This window comes from Acanthisitta chloris, unplaced genomic scaffold (assembly GCF_000695815.1).
Source record: "Acanthisitta chloris isolate BGI_N310 unplaced genomic scaffold, ASM69581v1 scaffold24587, whole genome shotgun sequence".
NCBI lineage: Eukaryota > Metazoa > Chordata > Aves > Passeriformes > Acanthisittidae > Acanthisitta > Acanthisitta chloris.
This window is the reverse complement of record NW_008683519.1, coordinates 37,494-54,035: the sequence shown is the minus strand read 5'-3', so window position 1 is coordinate 54,035 and position 16,542 is coordinate 37,494. Positions and strand designations below refer to the sequence as shown.

Here is a 16,542-nt window from a genome sequence, read left to right as displayed (position 1 = left end):
TCCAAAGGCAGTGGAATAAATCTGGGTGCAGATTGCCTGCTCTTGCTTCCCACCCCCCACCCCCTGGATTTAGGCAGCGATGACCTTAAGTAATCTTCCACCCATGATGTCAGGACATACCTGATCAGTGATGTGGAAAGCACAGTGCTGTCCGTCATGGTAAGGGAGAGCTTGTGCTTCACAGGAAACAGGATAAATAAGGGAGCTGTGCAAAAGGGAACTCTGGCACACAACTGGAGAGTTGGACTCGGTAATCATTGTGGGTCCCTTTCAGCTCAGGATGTTCTGTGATTCCATGGAGATGTCCCTTCCTGACAACAAGGTACTGTTTCAGCAAGGGCTCAGTCCAAGGGCTGATTCTGCTGTAGTCAAACTGTCCTGTGCTTGTAACTGAGACTCTTGCATGGTTTGAATTTTACACAGCTGCTCGAAGTCAAGATCTGGCTCCTTCTACAACCTGGGGAAAACATTTTGCACAAGATGTTCTGGTAAAACAAAGCTTTCTTCTTTCTAATGCGAATGTCAATGCCTTTAGCTGAAAGGGGTAGTGAGCGCTGGGGAAGGAGGAGGTGTGTGCTAACAGAGAAGTGGTTTGAACATGTTTAAAACAGCAAATTGACTAGTAACTGCTTTCATTAGTGAGCTTGATGAGAGAATTACTGAATGTGCATAGAAATATTGTGACTTCCATCTGCAGTCTTGCACAATCTTAATTTACCCACTTGTCCAAAACCACGTTTACTATATATTGAATTGAAATTAATGTATTTTCTCTTGGTGAGACAGAAATTGCTAACCTGAAGCTTCCTTTTTGTTCCAGATTTTTAGGCTGAATTAGTTATTCCAGGCTTCTTGGGAAAAATAGACTAATAAACTATCTGATAAGTAGTCCCTTTGACAGCATAATGTGGGCACCAGGCTCTGTTCCAAAGCCTGCTGAAGTGAGTGAAAAGATTCCCTCTGACCTCCCTGCTCCCTGGATTACAAGCTGAATGGGTGGCTGCACAGTTTGCCTGGCACAACCCAACCGTGGGTTTTTCTGCAAGGGGTGGGGCTGTGCACATACCCCTCCCGTTCTCAGTTTGTGTTACTGATCCTGTACCTCTGGTAGATCTGATCAGCCCTGAGAAAGTGCTAATAACTGGGTTAGAAAAAAAAAACCAAAACCAAAAGACAAGAAAAATACACTGGAATCTGAGTGACTGAGTGCTGAGACAAAGGTGCAACTACTCTGTGCGTTAGTAGTTCGATGTTTGGTGTCTCAGGTCAGATACCTGAAGAGCACAATGGTTTCATCTGGCAAAAGTTTGAAAAGAGAGATATCTATGTTTTGAGAGAAGCAAGAAGTTTCGTGCCACTGTGACTAGTATGATACAAGTCTCTGAGATACAATGGCTCTCTGTGCCCTGGTGATGCAGGACTGGTATGCTCCTCAGTGAGCAAAGGCACAAGTATCTGCTGCTCTCTTGGTCCTGGAGAAGAATATTCCTTTCAAGTTTGTTGTCAAAAATGTCTAGAAACAGAAGATAAGCACATAGGCATATGAGTAAAAGGTTCAAAGGGAAATGAGATTTTAATGCTTTTTGCTGAGCTGTAACCAAAATGCCTTTGCTCAGGCAGCTGCTTAATTCCTATGGGAAGAGAGTGGACAGCATAGAGAAATTAATGAGAAGATCAATACAATAACTGAGAACTGGAATGGGGGAGGAAGCAAAGTAAGATACAACGGGGTCTTTAATTTACCAGCTGTGTGTGGGCTCAAACAGATGTGATCCACAGTGCAGGAGAGAGAATGTAGTTTGGTCCTTGCTTCCATGGTGCCAAAGAGTGAGGTTGGTGGTAAAATCTGAAGTGCTTCTGAACCTTAAAACCTCCTTTGTTGTGAGGCATGGCTCTTCCACGAGTTTGGCACAGGATATATACCTAAAATTTCCCGTTATCCTAGTTTTCCTTCTGCATTGTCAGATTATGGGTGCTGGTAAGCAGCTGCTCCTATTCAGCCTGAGGCTGTGGCTGTCTCAGTGGAGTTGGTGGGATGGACAGCACTGCTGTTTGTCAGGGAAGCCTCCCCCATGGAATACTGATCTAAACTCAGAGAACTAATAATGTAAATATTGGCCACTTGAACAGGGTCAGACTGTTCTGCCTCTTAACCAAGAAAGACAGAAGGAAAACCAGGTGTGGAGAGGGAGTGCAATGAGACAGTTCCTGTTCACAGACCCAGTCTGTTCTTCTCTGCAAGTCATTATTTGTACTGGCCTCCAGCATGTCCCTGAGCAGAACAACCTGGAAATGGCTTCTAGTTCATATGTGTGTCGAACTGCAGCTGCACTTGGACAGCTTTTCAAAGTTTTGATGCACTCCTTCAGGAGTTAAACTGAACCCAAAACAAATACTGCTGCAGCTCCCAGCTCCTGAATATAAGCAATTTTAAAGGCTGAGTAAGGAAGCATCATTAACAAAGCATGACTCTGACCCATAAACAACCGTTTTTCATTGTCTGGCAGTTGACAGGATCCAATGTGCAAGAAAGCCTTCAACAAGAAGCACAAGCCTTTCAGCTCTTTAAAACAGAGACTGCAGGGAACAGAAATCATCACTGTGAAGAAGCAGCCCGCACAAAAAGGTATAGTTAAAATTGAAGTGTGTGTGTTATCTCCATATGAAGTCTTTCATTCAGTAACACTATTGTTTCCTCCAAGGACAAAGCCTGGATGTTGTGGATGAGTCTCACATATGTGCTGGACTGGGTGCCAAATTCTTTCCTCCCCCTACCTGTACTACTAGTGTTTGGGAATATTTCTGCTTTGAGAAGCCAAATCAGTGGGTGTCATGACTACCCTGTACAGATGAGTGTCTCTGCTCTTCTAGGAAACGTTCAAGTATGTATTTTACAGAAGATGAGTCTCTAACAGCTTCCTCTTCAGCCAGATCTGAAAGTGTGAGCCAAGATGGTTGGTGTATGAATGCCCCAGGCTGAACCTGAAGCTGTCAATAGCCCTTTCATGGATGAAGTTACAGAGATTTACTGCTATTGAACTCAAGGGCTGAAGATTGTATTTAAATTGAACTTATTTACAGAGGTGGCGGGAAAGAGGCTTCAGCTCTTGCTGGAACAAGTTTTTTTGACTGTTTTACATTGTTGGGGAGGAAGGAAATACACATGGACATGCTGTGTATCGTTTTACCCAGAAATGCCACATCAGTGGTGATTTGCAGACTGTTGTAAAATGTCCTTTAAAATCAGTTATGGAAAGAAGCAGAAGTACACAAAGGTTTAAAGCAAGAAGAAGAATGTGACAAGTGGAGAAGGGAAGGCATTGGTCATAGTGCCTTTTCTATTCCCTCTTAAGCACTCTTTGGTCTGCCAAGACCAGAGTGTTTTGTTGGAGTGCATTGTTCTTTTATTCATCTTCTGGTGCTGTGAATAGACAGTGAGGGGCTAAATCAGCTTTCCTATGCCTTTCACAAAAAAACAAATTTCTTTTGTTTGTAACTTTTCTCCTTTCCCTCAGAAAGGAAGAACCCTTGTTCTAAAATGTTTTTACTTGTCCCTTGCAAGGGGGAAGTATAGTTTTTCTCTTATTTCGGTTACAGAAACATCCAGGGAAGAAATCTAACTGGAGGATTTTGTTAATACTATGCGATCAGCCAGGCAGGCTTCAGGACAATAGTCCTGAAACAGGGCCAACCTCTCCCACCTCCTCCCCCACCAACCATCAGTCCAGGTTTGTGGTTTACTTTATCTTATTGCTGTTCTTGTACCAATCTTTGCTATAGCAGTGACCTCTTATTAACCACAGACAGGCTTCAGTTTTGCACTCCCAGCACAACACAATGAGAACATTAATTCCCTCCATGCGCTCAAATTTTCAGCTGTATTTCTTGGCTTGAATTGAGTAGGAGTGCAATGTAGAGGTGATGGAGAGGAAGAGAAAACTAACTGCACCTTTTAAGTTTAAAGGCAGCAAGTTTGGGGTCTGGTATTAATGCTTTGGGAGGAGAGTCAGGATAGCCATACTATGGTACAGCAGATGGTGAAATACATCCCCTTACCATTCAAATCAGCTGTAGTGCACACAGGTTTCCCCACTTCCACGTGGTGGCTTTTTCACTGTGCCCTTCCCCACCAAGCTGTGCAGACAGGGGAAGTAATTTAGGAAAAGATGGGTCTGGTTTACTACTAATACCAGGTGTGGTCTCTGCACAGAGCTCGCTGTATTACAAGTTACAGATCCAAAAAGATGCGCATACAGCCAATATGTCTCATGCTAGTTTGATTGATAAAATGTGGGAGCAATCTTGGAAAGGGTCTCAGTGGAGTCCTGCCTGTGTTAGGAAGGCAGAGAGCAGGAGAGGGAAGTAGGCAGGCTCTCTGGGCTCACTTCTGGAGCAGGAATTCATAACTGATAGCAAAACCAGCTACCATGATTCCAGCCTTTCTCCCCTCCTAGATGACAGCAATGCAGTATAAGCAGTAGGAAACATCTTCATTCCTTGATTGGAGTCAAGCTCCTCTCTGAATTTCCACTGCTGAAGTCTTTAATGACTCTGTTATTTCTTGTCTGACTTTACTGCCATTAGGAGTAGACCCTCCCTTTCCTTCTCCCTCTTGGAGGAAACCAAGTCGTGCAAGAGCAGCAGTAGTTGTGGAGAAAGGAATTGGGGAACTGCTTTTTAGGATGAATTGCTGAGTGGCCTAGTGAGGGTGTATATCCTATACTACAGAACTGTATATTCTGTACTGTAGGACTGTAGAGAGAAAGTACATGGATTGTGGGAAGGAGGGAGAGACCTCTTCCAGAGACCAAAACTCCTCATTCTCCCCTGAAGTTCCAGGTGACCCTGTCAGCCCCCTGAAGTTAGGCATCTGCCCTGTCTCATCCTCTCTCCTCCCCTGTGTTCAAAACCATTTTGCCCATGCCACTGGTTCGGAACTGGCTTTTGGTGGTTGTTCAAGCCACCTTTAATCAGTTGTTACTGAGAGAAATTATTTGTAAAGATATTATATCTTTAGTAATAGGATAAGGACACTTGGGCTGCTTTAGAAAAAGACACTGGACAGGGAGGAATGGTCTAAGAATGGCAAGGGTGTTTTGAGGGTACTGACCCCAAACACCAACCGGTCATTAAAATGAGCTTTGCCAGGTGCTTTACAGAGCACACTGGGCAGGTGAGAGATCAGTTTCAGTGATACCTAAGAGCACTTTTTAGCTGAGAAAGCAGATGTGAGAAACTAACTTTGAGTGGTGCAAAGAAATGCTCTCATCCTTACTGTGCCTGGAAATGGTTTCCAGGATGAGCTGCGACATGACCTTCCCAGGGATATAGATTTAATCTTAAATAAAATGAACTGAAATATAAAAGCTGATTCTATATTAGCAAATAGCAAGTATATGCTTTGTTGCTGCTTCTAGGCTGCGAATGGACAACAGAAGGTAAGAGTCCCTGGTCAGCAAGGATGTATTAAGGGTTTTTTGCTGACACATTATGGAAGACCTTAAGCAACACAATTTTCCAGCACCACTTGTGCTAAAAGTGCTGCAGCTACCATGTTCAGTAAAATAAGCAAACTGAAATTCACTGGCTTAGGTTTGGTTGGTTTTTTTCTCCTTTTAGTCTACAAAGCTTATTACACCTTACTCTTTAAAGCTGTGAGATTATTTGTACCAGTTGCCAAGATTTAATGAAATGATTGCCTGTAGGGGATGGATATTACCACTGGTTCTTTCGATGGTTTTAACAAAATGTAGGAAAATCTAGAACCATGTGACCTTTTTTTCTTCCCACTAATGCTTTGCTTTAACATATTGAACAAGAGAAAAGAACATTTTGGCATTTCATGTAAATATTTAATAAAATTTTCCAGTAAACAATAAAATGATAGTGATTGATAAGTGATAAATGGCCATGTATGCTGTGCATCTTCTTCAAAGCACTTCAAGTTCAGACTAAAACCAAATCTAATTCTTGCATTAAACACTTCAATTGCCTTTAGAAATTGATTCATGAGACACAAACGTTGTGGAGGTATATCCCTTATTTTTTTGGCCTCCTCATCCATTATTAGCCTTGGATCACCATGCCTAAACTTTCACTGATGCAGCATGTAGGGATTTTTCAACCCAATAATTTCCATTAAGGCTTTCAATTAAAATCCATAAGGAATTTTCTTGCCTATCAAATGCTTATAAAGTAAATGAAGATGAAAGTAGCTGGACACAGCAATAATAAATACCAGACTTTACAGAGTTCAATTAAACTTCACTTAGGCTCTAGCTCATAGCAATTAGATAAATACAGAAAGGATGACACTGAATCAACTGTAACTCCGAGAGCTACACTCTTAAAAAAGAGCAGCCATGACATTAGGCCCAGTATATTAAAGCAGTGCTGCTAGGCCTTTTCTTCAGTCCAGGAAGAAGAGGAAAAAACCCAAATCCATTCCACACTATCCTGTGCAGTGATATCACAGTTGCTTTATAACCAAATGACTCCTCAAAAGTTAGAGCAAGTTTTACTGGATCTGTTGTCATGGGTGTATCCCCATTATTTTCTGTCTGCATACAGAAGTGTTTGATTTCACAGCTTGTTTTCCTGTATCTTACAGAAAATGTAATTATAAGGGCAGGAACAGTGTATTGAAGAACAGTACTCAAAAATTCTGCTAGCAGGAACTGAACCAATCAGTAATACATGGGACACAGCATCCTAGCTCAGACTGGCTGTGAAAAACTCTCTGGAATTAACACCAAGTCACTGATTAAGAAAATGGAAAGTCCCAACAGGAACAGGTGGTAAGTAGAACTAAGAGAAAAAGAAATTAACATGGTTTTTGATAGGTGATGGAAACTTAGTAACAGAACTACTTGTGCCTACATCTAGGATGCAGTCTGTTGTTCCACGTACTACATGTTGAGCTTCTTGACATTATTTCAGCAGGTTTACATGCCTTTTTTTTTTTTTTTGTGAAATGACTGCTAACAGCATGATTGTGCAGCACCTGCTCTTCCTCATGTTGTTGACAGGAGGGATGTTAAAGTTACTTTTGGTTTGCTTTAGGCCAGAAATGTTTGTAACAAAAAATACTCCTCAGCACTGTATCTGCAGAACATATTCCTGTATAAACTGCAATAATACAACTTTTCCTTACTCCTAGTACCGATAAACCTTGTAAGAATATTCAATGACACATTGTACAACTACAATGATCCGTAGCTCAGTAACAGCAAAACAGCAATCATTTAAAAACTAGTTTTTATTTGAAGCTGTCTGGAAATATTCCTGTGATTAATGAAGGAGAAGGGAACATGCTTGCTTCATGCTATACAGATAACGATCATTTGGTACTATGAACTCTCTCTGGATTTAATGGAAGAGTAGTTCTTCAGGTTTGAGAATTTGTCCAGATTCAGCAATTCTGTGTTCATTTTAGCTGCAACAGAATCCATTAGTAACTGCACCATCCACTAAAACCAGGATTATCTTTTTGTAACTATAGGTTAGGCGAGACAGTCAATTGTGAAGAGTTTGGGTTTTTTTTCATAAAGTCATCCACCGGAAACTGTGATTTTTGCAGTTTCTGCTCATTCATGCATCAGGTGAAGGACTGTCACACCAACACACTGCCAACTGGAAGTGTTCATGGGCAAATTACAGGAAACAAACAGAAGTCCCCATGGTTCTGGTTTGGAAGAAGCAAAGACTGGAAAGCGAACTGCAGCTGTCCCAGTGCTACGGAGCAAAACTCCTGTGATTAAACGGCCTCAATCATTATCACAGCCACTAATTTCAGGTGACACTTGTGAGTCAGGTTCATAACCTGTTTTGGAACAGGGCCTAGTGTCAGCTAACCATCACAGCCCTTACCTGCGTGCACCTGCCCTGGCCCCACAGAGGTCCTGCTTGGCCACAGGCTCCCCTGGGCCAGGCCTGGCTTTCTTCAAAAGCTCACATTTCAGATGGTCACAATTGATAATAATTTCCCAGATCAAAGAAAGGCCATTTTCATCAACAAAAGGTGAATAAAGGCCCCATCAGTAGGAGAACAATTATTTTTATTAAGTGTTAAATTAATCAAGCTGTTGACCCAATGGGATAACACAGGCTTAAATTTAAGCAAATGCTGAAGTGCTTTACTAGAGAGAGCAGTGTGTGATACCTTGCTAGATCCAGCTCTGAATGAAAAGTAATATATTGTTCTAACATTTGAGACAATTCACTTCCCACTCTGAAAACTGCACGTTTACAAGACAGCAGTTCTTTCTCAGTCATTCGGACATGGTGGTGGTTATTTCCAGACCTAGGAAAAGGCAGGAGATGCACACAGCTGAACTGCACATCAGAAAACAAAATCTAGTTAAACATAATCATAAGTGATGATCTTCATTTGAAAAAAGTGAAACAAGGAGGTAAGATTTACTCTTGGAATTATTCTGATTTAAATTAAGTATTAATAAATTTCATTAATTAAGTGCTCAACAGAAATCTATGTGATGTTGATAAATCATTTGTTACATTTGCCATGTGTACAAATTTACTGTGATTTATGGCTCATTAATAAGATTTTTCTGTGATTTCCCCCTTCTTCCCATTCACCCTAACCCTATTTCTCCTACTGCAGCAGCTATAGTTTTCTTGTGCCTGTTATGATGCTTTGCTATCATTGAAGATATTACACAGTTGTTTGCATGAAAGGTAAGACACAAAAATATAGAGGGACCTGAGGGTAATATGTTAGTTCTACTGTTGTCATATGCTAAAAAACTAATAGTAGTATGAAAAATAGAGCTTCTTGTTTATTAACATCCTGAATTTAACTACCATGTTCATAATGTGCTTTGAAAACATTTGGGGCAGTTTTTCTTAAAAACAAAAACCAAACCACCCCATCCTAACAGATTTAAGTAAGAAGCCAGTCTTAAAAAAAAACAAAAGGAAAAAAAAAACCACAGAGGGTGATAGTTATTTGAAGGCATGGTGAAAATGAGGCAATGTTACAGAATTTGTAGTGGATGGAAAGGAACGAGGAAGATGATGCAGCTGATTTATGGCCATCCCACCAGTCGCTAGCTGAAGACCTTGCTGCTGGCCAAGGCCATTCAGCCTGTGTGATGGTTCCTCTGATCCAAATGCCATTGTGATGTCCCCAATAGTGTTCTGGTTGTCACCTGGTGGGAGCTGCCAGAAACTCATCACATGAGTGAGATCCATGAAAGGCAGGCTTGTAGTTTCAGCTGCTGCCTCTGTCTCTTTGTGTACTGGGTACTTGTCAGTATCCCCTACGGGCCCTGAGGAAGGTTCTTCCAGACTGATTTTGTGGAAAGACTGAGGTTCTGGTAACTGCAGGTCCTCGAGAAGATGCACATTGTAACCTTTGACATCCACTTTTATTGGTAGATTCTTGAGAGATCCTGCTGCAAATGAGGTAGAACTAAGGTCATATTTATTAGGCTGATGGAGGTTCAGGTTAGTAGGAATGGCTGTTGAACATGGTGTGGGATGAACAGCTGGAAGGCTGTCTGCACAGCCCATCCTTTGCAAGTGAGGAGAAGGTTCAAGAGGAAGAGCAGTTTGTAAGCTTGGCTGGGAATGAAGATGTGTACAGTTGTATTCCTCTGATTCTGAATTATTTGCAATGCCATTCTGTACAGAGACCCTTTCAGGAAAAGGGGACAGCATGCTGGCATCTTCCTTCAGTCTGTATGGAAAAAGCTGGTCAAGGAGACCCACTGAGTCACTGTTCTGCAACCTGCTCTTCAGCAGTTCTTGTGGATGAGTCTTCCTAGTATGGCGTGTCAAGTGGTCCTTCCGCCCAAACCTTTGGGCACAAAACTGGCACAGAAAGTCTTTGCAGCCTGTGTGAACTACCATGTGCCGCCGCACGTCTTTACGGGTATAGAAGTGACGCTCACAGTGGTCACACTTATGTTTCTTTTCCTTCATATTGCCGCCAGTTGGCTTCCCCGCGTGACTTTTGAGGTGTTCCAACAGAACCTCAGTACCGCCAAACTCCTGAGCACATACCCTACAGGTAAGGTCCCCACTGGTGGCCGCGTGAAGAGCCAAATGTCTCTTATAGCCTAGCTTGGTGTTGTACTTCTTGCCACACTCTTCACACTTGAAGGCCATCTTGTTAGGGTCATGAGTCTGAAGGTGATTCTTCAGATGGTCTTTCCTGTGAAAGGTCTTTTCACAGTAGCCACACTGGTGAGATTTCTGTGGAGAATGAGTGGCTGAGTGCCTACGACAAAAAAACAAAACACACATACAAAAAGTTATTTGTGTTGACATTTACTCTAGCACATCTGCAGCTTCAAGACCTGAAAACACTGGCACTCTTGAAGAAAAGCCTTTTTGCCAAGTTCTCAGGTTATTAGTAAAAGCCTAAATGTTTTTTGGTGCAGGGAAGGTGTTTATCATAAAGCACAGAGTAGGTTAAAACTGCTCAACATAATCTTTTTGAGTAGCCACTGCAATTGAGGGAGACTAGTTTTCTCCAACTCTATCAAAACAGGAATAATAAAAACTGGATCTTGGGGATTAACTGTCACTAGAACACCCTAAAGAAAAAACATGTCCTTTGTTTTTTCCCCACACCCCCAGCGGAAAAGGAATGCCTTCAGAGCTGTACCTGAGCAGTTTATATTTGGAAATGAAGGCTTTTGTGCATCCGTGCTGTGAACACTTGTAGGGACGCTCCCCTTTGTGTGCGTAAGTGTGGACTGTGAGCTTTTCAATGGAATCAAATATCTTCCCACAGAGTCGGCAAGGGAAACCGTCCTGCTGCTTCACTTCTTTTCCCTTCAACAGTGAAGACCGACCATTTCTCCATTTAGGTATAAACCTCACAAGAGCATCACAAGTGCTTCCTGAGCTGGAACAGCTAAACTTTGCAGCAGAGGAACAGGAAATGGTCCCAAAGCATTGAGTAATGCTTTTGCCTAATGACGCTCCTCTCAGTTTCCCTTTGAGTTTGCTTTTTGCTTTTACAGGTCCCAATTTATTTGGTGGTCTGAACCTGGTAGGAAGTACTCGATCTTTATGGATGCACTGGTGAGACTCCAGAAGAGCAAAAGTTGCAAAAGTGCTTCCACAGCTGGAGCATATCCAAGGGTCTACGGGCTCTTTCTGCAAAGAGAACAGAAACAAGTCTTTCTTATTATCCATTCTAAGGAAAGGTCATATTCTTCTCATGATCTTCTGCTGGGTTTTCCCAAGAGCTGCAGTTGTCTTTGGTGATATTTACTTCCATGTATTACCATGCAGTTGTTCAACTGGAAATAGATTCTCACTAGAAGTACAAACTTGAAGGGAAAAAAAAAACCCTGGCTGAATACTGATTTACATGTTTTTGTTTAGAGTTTACTGTATCAGTCCTAAGTCCTTCACCTTTGTCTATCTATGCTTACTGAATTTCAAAGTCTCTACCTTTGTTCCATTTATGATATTACTCATAAAAGCAGTTGCAAATTGTACTTTATCCTTAGACTGGCATAATTTATCTGCTATAGCATCCACACAAAATGGGGTAGGTTTCTGCACACAAGTGTAATTTAGCTACACAGGATTTCCCTATGTTTTGGGCCAACTCCATGCTTTACTAGAGAGCAATGGTCAATGTCTCCAGGAGAGACTTCCTCACTTAGCTTGGCATTTGGCACTAGACTTTCATTAACTGGATAAGAAACACCTTAGGTTTGGAGATCTCAAGTCTACCTTGACTTAGAGGCATTAAATAATTATATTTTTTGCATACAATTTATTGTTTTGAAGTATTATTTCTGTGGAAATAGGAGCTCTGCTGGATTCAGTTGAATTCACTTTAAATACTGACATTCCAAACATTCCAATGAAAAACAATTACAAAATAATTCCAATCACCGATGAAATGTACTTCCAATTAATACATGACCATGTACTTCCTCAGCTGTGTCTGCCTTTTACGTACACTTCTCATCAACTGTCTTTACTTTCCCTTTCTCTTGGGCTAGCTTGCTCTGGAGAGCATGGTAAGCCTATGTTCACTCCATTTTTATTTCCAGATGGAGTTCTCTCTGTTACTCATGTCTGATGCTGTGGCTCTCCAACCTCTTCCTTCTAGGTTATACCCTGAAGGTCTCATATACCTTCTTGAATTCCTGGTTCTATTACATTCCCTGTTTCCTATGTCCTTCCACCTTAGGCATCAATTTTCACAGCCATGTGTTCAACACTTAAACTTTTCCTATTAGTTGAAGGATTTCTGCTGTCATACAGAGCAGAAAGTACTGGGATCAGAACAGCCCAGAAAAGGCTGAAATAATGAGTGGATTATCTGACCAACTGGTCAGAGCATAACAAGGGGAAATGGTGAAGGAAGTCTGAGGCTGGACAGCTTGGTTATCCACAAAATAGTACCAATCTTAAGTCTTTCCAATACATCAAGTGGTGCCACTTACTTCTGATTACATCGAGTAGCTCCACAGGATTACAAACACAGGAGAGGAAAAAAAGCCTTTCTCTGAGCACCTGTTTGGTTAAAATTGCTCTTGGCTTTGTGTTAGCCAACTACTCTATGGTCTACCCTTGCATAACCAGAGTTACATAAACAGAGAAAGCATGTCAATAAACTACAATTTACTATGTTTAGTGACAGCTTGAATGCAGATTAGGGGTACTTACTGCTACTGGAGGCAAAGGACAGACATCTGATTCTTCTTTAATGAAGACTGCAGAAGCTTCCATAAATTTGGCATAATCGGCAGCATACCATACTTTCAATTCTGTGTGGGGTTCAATTGGCTGTGAATGGAAAAATATCGCACATGTTTACTTGTGCCAGTTTTCCTAAACCAAATAATATGAAGATTGGAGAAGCAGGGGTGTGCCATTTGTTGTCCTTACGCAAATTGCATTCTTTGATCTGTTAAATTATTGGTAACTTAGTTTCAAGATTCATGGACTTTTTCAGCATTACTACTGACTAGGTCTTGATACTTTACATTTCTAAAAGCAGAATTGTGTATGCACAGAGATTTTGAGGGGTAGGAGCAGGAGGGATGCCTCAGTCCTCATGACCTTTGCTCAGTGAGATGTATTTGTCTGTGATGTTCAGATATCCAGCAGCCTTTCAGAGAACATCCCATGCCCATTCCCTGATCTCTCAAAGCCCAGTGGACACAACAATTAAACTACGGAGTACAGACAAAGGCAAGATGCATCATGAATGCACAACAGCTTGGATGCCTCCTGAATATGTCACACTCACTGAGCACAGGTGCAGAGCTGATCAATACGTGGACTGCAAGTCATAGTCGTGTGTTTCCATGTGCTGGCTCTAACGTGTCAGGCTCACTATGTCTATGCTTTATCCTAACTCTGTCTCCCTTCCACTGAAGCCTTCCCACACAGGACTAAGGGAGCCCATAATCTGCTCTCTCCCATCCAGTCATGCCTGCCCAAATCCTTCTTTGGACTGGAATATGAATTATTCTGACAAATACTTTCAGTCAATAATACAGGAAATAAAAAAAGAGAGGAGGGATTACACTCACTGGCTAAAGATCTATTAGTTCTTTAAAAGCAAAGTATAAAGATAAACTTTGGGGTGATGATTTATATGACTCTCTGACCCTGTACATAATTTTCTTCATCTCTAATCAAAACCAACATTGCTGCAACAGAGGTAGAGCCAAACTGCACTGTACTTGGAGTTTTACTTTAGTTACGCTAAACTAACTCAGAGGGAGAGCAGCTGAGTCTTACTCCACAAAATGTGGTATCTTAAAATGCACTTGTTTTACAACATCAGTGTTGTAAGTGGGATAAGCATGGCAGGGGAAAGACAACTCAGACTGTGAATGCTGAAAGGTGAAGGGTAATTGTGTGTACACAGTATTGAAATCTGAGTTTTTGAACTCCCAAGCCCAAACCTGCTTGCTAACTACAACAAGTATGGGTTGGCTGTATGTTTTGATAAATTTTTGTAACACCTGGCCTAAACAGAAACAGTATGTGCTGAATTCTCCACTTAATTAAGGACATAAGGCAGAGCCATCAACAAGGAAGCTGACCATTCACTGTGCTCCTTGATAGTCTATTTAGATGGAGAAAACAAAGCTTAGAGGAGCTCCTCAGAGACAAATGCCTGAGGATGTCTCAGGACCTTGGCCAGTGGCACCTGAGACTGGTACCCACAAACAGCTGCACAACAGAACACTATCATGACTTTCCACCCAGTTTTCCTGGATCAGCAGCCATCTCCTCCATGGAAAGCTGAGACCTGGTTAATGTGACTTCGGAGGGAGAGCAAGTGCATTGGTGTGTGAAATAGTCAAATAAGGTAAAATCTCTAATCTCAGTAAAACTGACATTAAGCATCAGTATCCACTACAAGCTGTCTTCTACTCTGTGCCTCCAGTGGCAATAAGTGAAAGCTACTGCAGTGCCCATGTGAAACTCTCCTGGGATCAGACAGAGAGCAACCACGGATACTTTTTACTTCCTCACAATTCTACACTTTTTTAAAGCACTTACTTTTAGGGACTTCAGCCATTAAATAAACTAATGGTTCTGTTAGTAGCTTTAGTAGCTGTAGTTTCATATCACCAAAATCCCACCTTTGTAAAAACAGTGAGGAGAGGAGCCAATCTTACTCTTAACTTAATACACTTTGTTAAAAATATCTTGAGAAAATATCTTTGTAATCAGCCCTATGGCAGCCTCACAGCATGACCAGCAGGGTGTGCCTAAGTGTAGCACAAGACTACCACTGTCACTGACCAAGACAAAATCTGTGGGATGCCACAGTACCATGAATGATACTGGGACTGAGAAGAAATAAAACCCAGGTAATGCTTTACGATATACAGCACAGAAAAAGTTCCAAGACACATGCCTCATCCTAAGATGCTCTTCATGTCAGTATATAGGATGCAACTCTCCATTAATGCCAGTGAGCAGAGCTCAGCTGAAGTCAGCAGAGAGCTGGTGCAATGGTATTTAAATTACACCGGAAATTTTAAGTTACCAGTTCACAGCAACTTCTTAGAAAAGTTCATGCCTCCCAAATATAGTATTAGCAATCTTGTCCACTTCACATGCACAGCATGTATTTATAGTCAAAATCTCAAATGGTATGGTCTGCATGAGAACCTCAAACACAGCCTAAATATGTCTCAGAACAGCATATACTTTTTCACCTTTACTTTCTTAGTAATCACTTTAATATTAATCCCAAAGCAACTATACTTCATACTGTTATAAAAGACTTTAAGGGTGTAAAATGATACCACTATTAACTTATTCTCTCACCACCACCGTGCAGTAAATAATTTTCTCACTGTGCAGGTGGAGAAACAAACATGGAGCAACAACAGTACACACTACCATGCCACAGAAATGTGTGCCAATCTTAGAAATTAAACTGAAATACTGGATTTTAATCCAACAGAAAGTCCTTTTGACTCATACTGTTTTATAAAATTGGACTGTTGCTCACAATGATACACAAGAATTATGTTCAACATACAGACTTTAGTTTTGTAAGGGTGCAAAAGAGTTATTTCTGATTAAAACAAACTTTGCCTGAGAAAGTAGCTAAAACAACAAAAAAAACGAGACTGTACGTTCCAGTGTCATTTATAAATAGAGAGTACTTTGTTCTGTCTCCTCAGATGACGATGCAGTCCAGAATTTCTAACATAAACTAATTATTTCATGGCAATGTTGTAGTATTCTAAATTATGCAGGTACATCTTCAGATTTACTAAGCATGGAAAATAGTACACAAGGACTCCATTTAACACCCTCTTCCTGAGCACACAGTAGTATGTTCAGAAAACAATGTGTCCAAAAACGTAGCAAAGGAAAGGAATGTGTTTGTTATTTCCAGAATGAAGTACTGTTGAATGTAACAATCCTAGATAATCTCACCATGTACCTATCTGGGAATGAAAAACTTTACACCATTCATTCATCATGAATGATTTTTATGTTTACCTCTGCTCAGTTTCTTCACTACCCACAACAGCAAGTACATACCACCTTTCCCTGAAAAAACCCAGACACTGCTTGCTTTACTACAGATTAAGTGATATAAAAGGTGGTACGTAATAAAGGTCCAGCTGGCAGAATATAATCAATCTTTCATCTGTAAAAGGGTTAGTCTTCCAGAACCTTTGCCTATAGGTTTCCATTTGGGTGACAAGTGAAGCAGTGCAGGTTTAACTACCTTAACCGTTGTGAAATAGACCTCTCCACAGTGCTGATAAGCCACAAGGGTCTGTTCCTCTTGGTTCCGGGCTAGCCGGACAAACATCATCCAGTTTCCACAGTCTTCATTGGGAGTGTCCAGAAAGTACTTCCCTCCATCTTTCAAGACCTGAAACAAAGGGGGAGAACAGGAGATTGAACATGATAAAATCAAGTCCCATATAGAAGCACATTAATTTTCTTTAACTTGGAATCGCAGCTAGCAGTTATTTACCCTGTCTTGGTCATATGTCCTTTGAAATCATAGTCGGTTTGAAATAGATCACTCTTAAAAGAATACTGAGTGCA

The 16,542-nt window shown here is 41.2% G+C and overlaps 2 protein-coding genes across 2 annotated transcripts in view; both read right to left on the bottom strand.

Annotated features, from left to right (window-relative positions):
• Positions 1 to 8,873: 8,873 nt before the first annotated feature.
• Positions 8,874 to 10,183, bottom strand: PLAGL1 (pleiomorphic adenoma gene-like 1). Its single transcript, XM_009078976.1, has one exon. It carries the CDS (start codon positions 10,129 to 10,131, stop codon positions 8,965 to 8,967), a length of 1,167 nt encoding a protein of 388 aa, XP_009077224.1. The 5' UTR covers positions 10,132 to 10,183; the 3' UTR covers positions 8,874 to 8,964.
• Positions 10,076 to 16,542, bottom strand: part of LOC103806296 (PR domain zinc finger protein 10-like) — a 10,303-nt gene continuing 3,836 nt past the window's right edge. The window contains exons 4-6 of the mRNA XM_009078977.1: positions 16,214 to 16,363; positions 12,664 to 12,783; positions 10,076 to 10,243 (exon numbers count right to left, since the gene is read on the bottom strand). Coding sequence (XP_009077225.1) covers positions 10,193 to 10,243; positions 12,664 to 12,783; positions 16,214 to 16,363 — 321 coding nt within the window. The 3' untranslated portion in view covers positions 10,076 to 10,192. The remainder of the gene's footprint in view (positions 10,244 to 12,663; positions 12,784 to 16,213; positions 16,364 to 16,542) is intronic.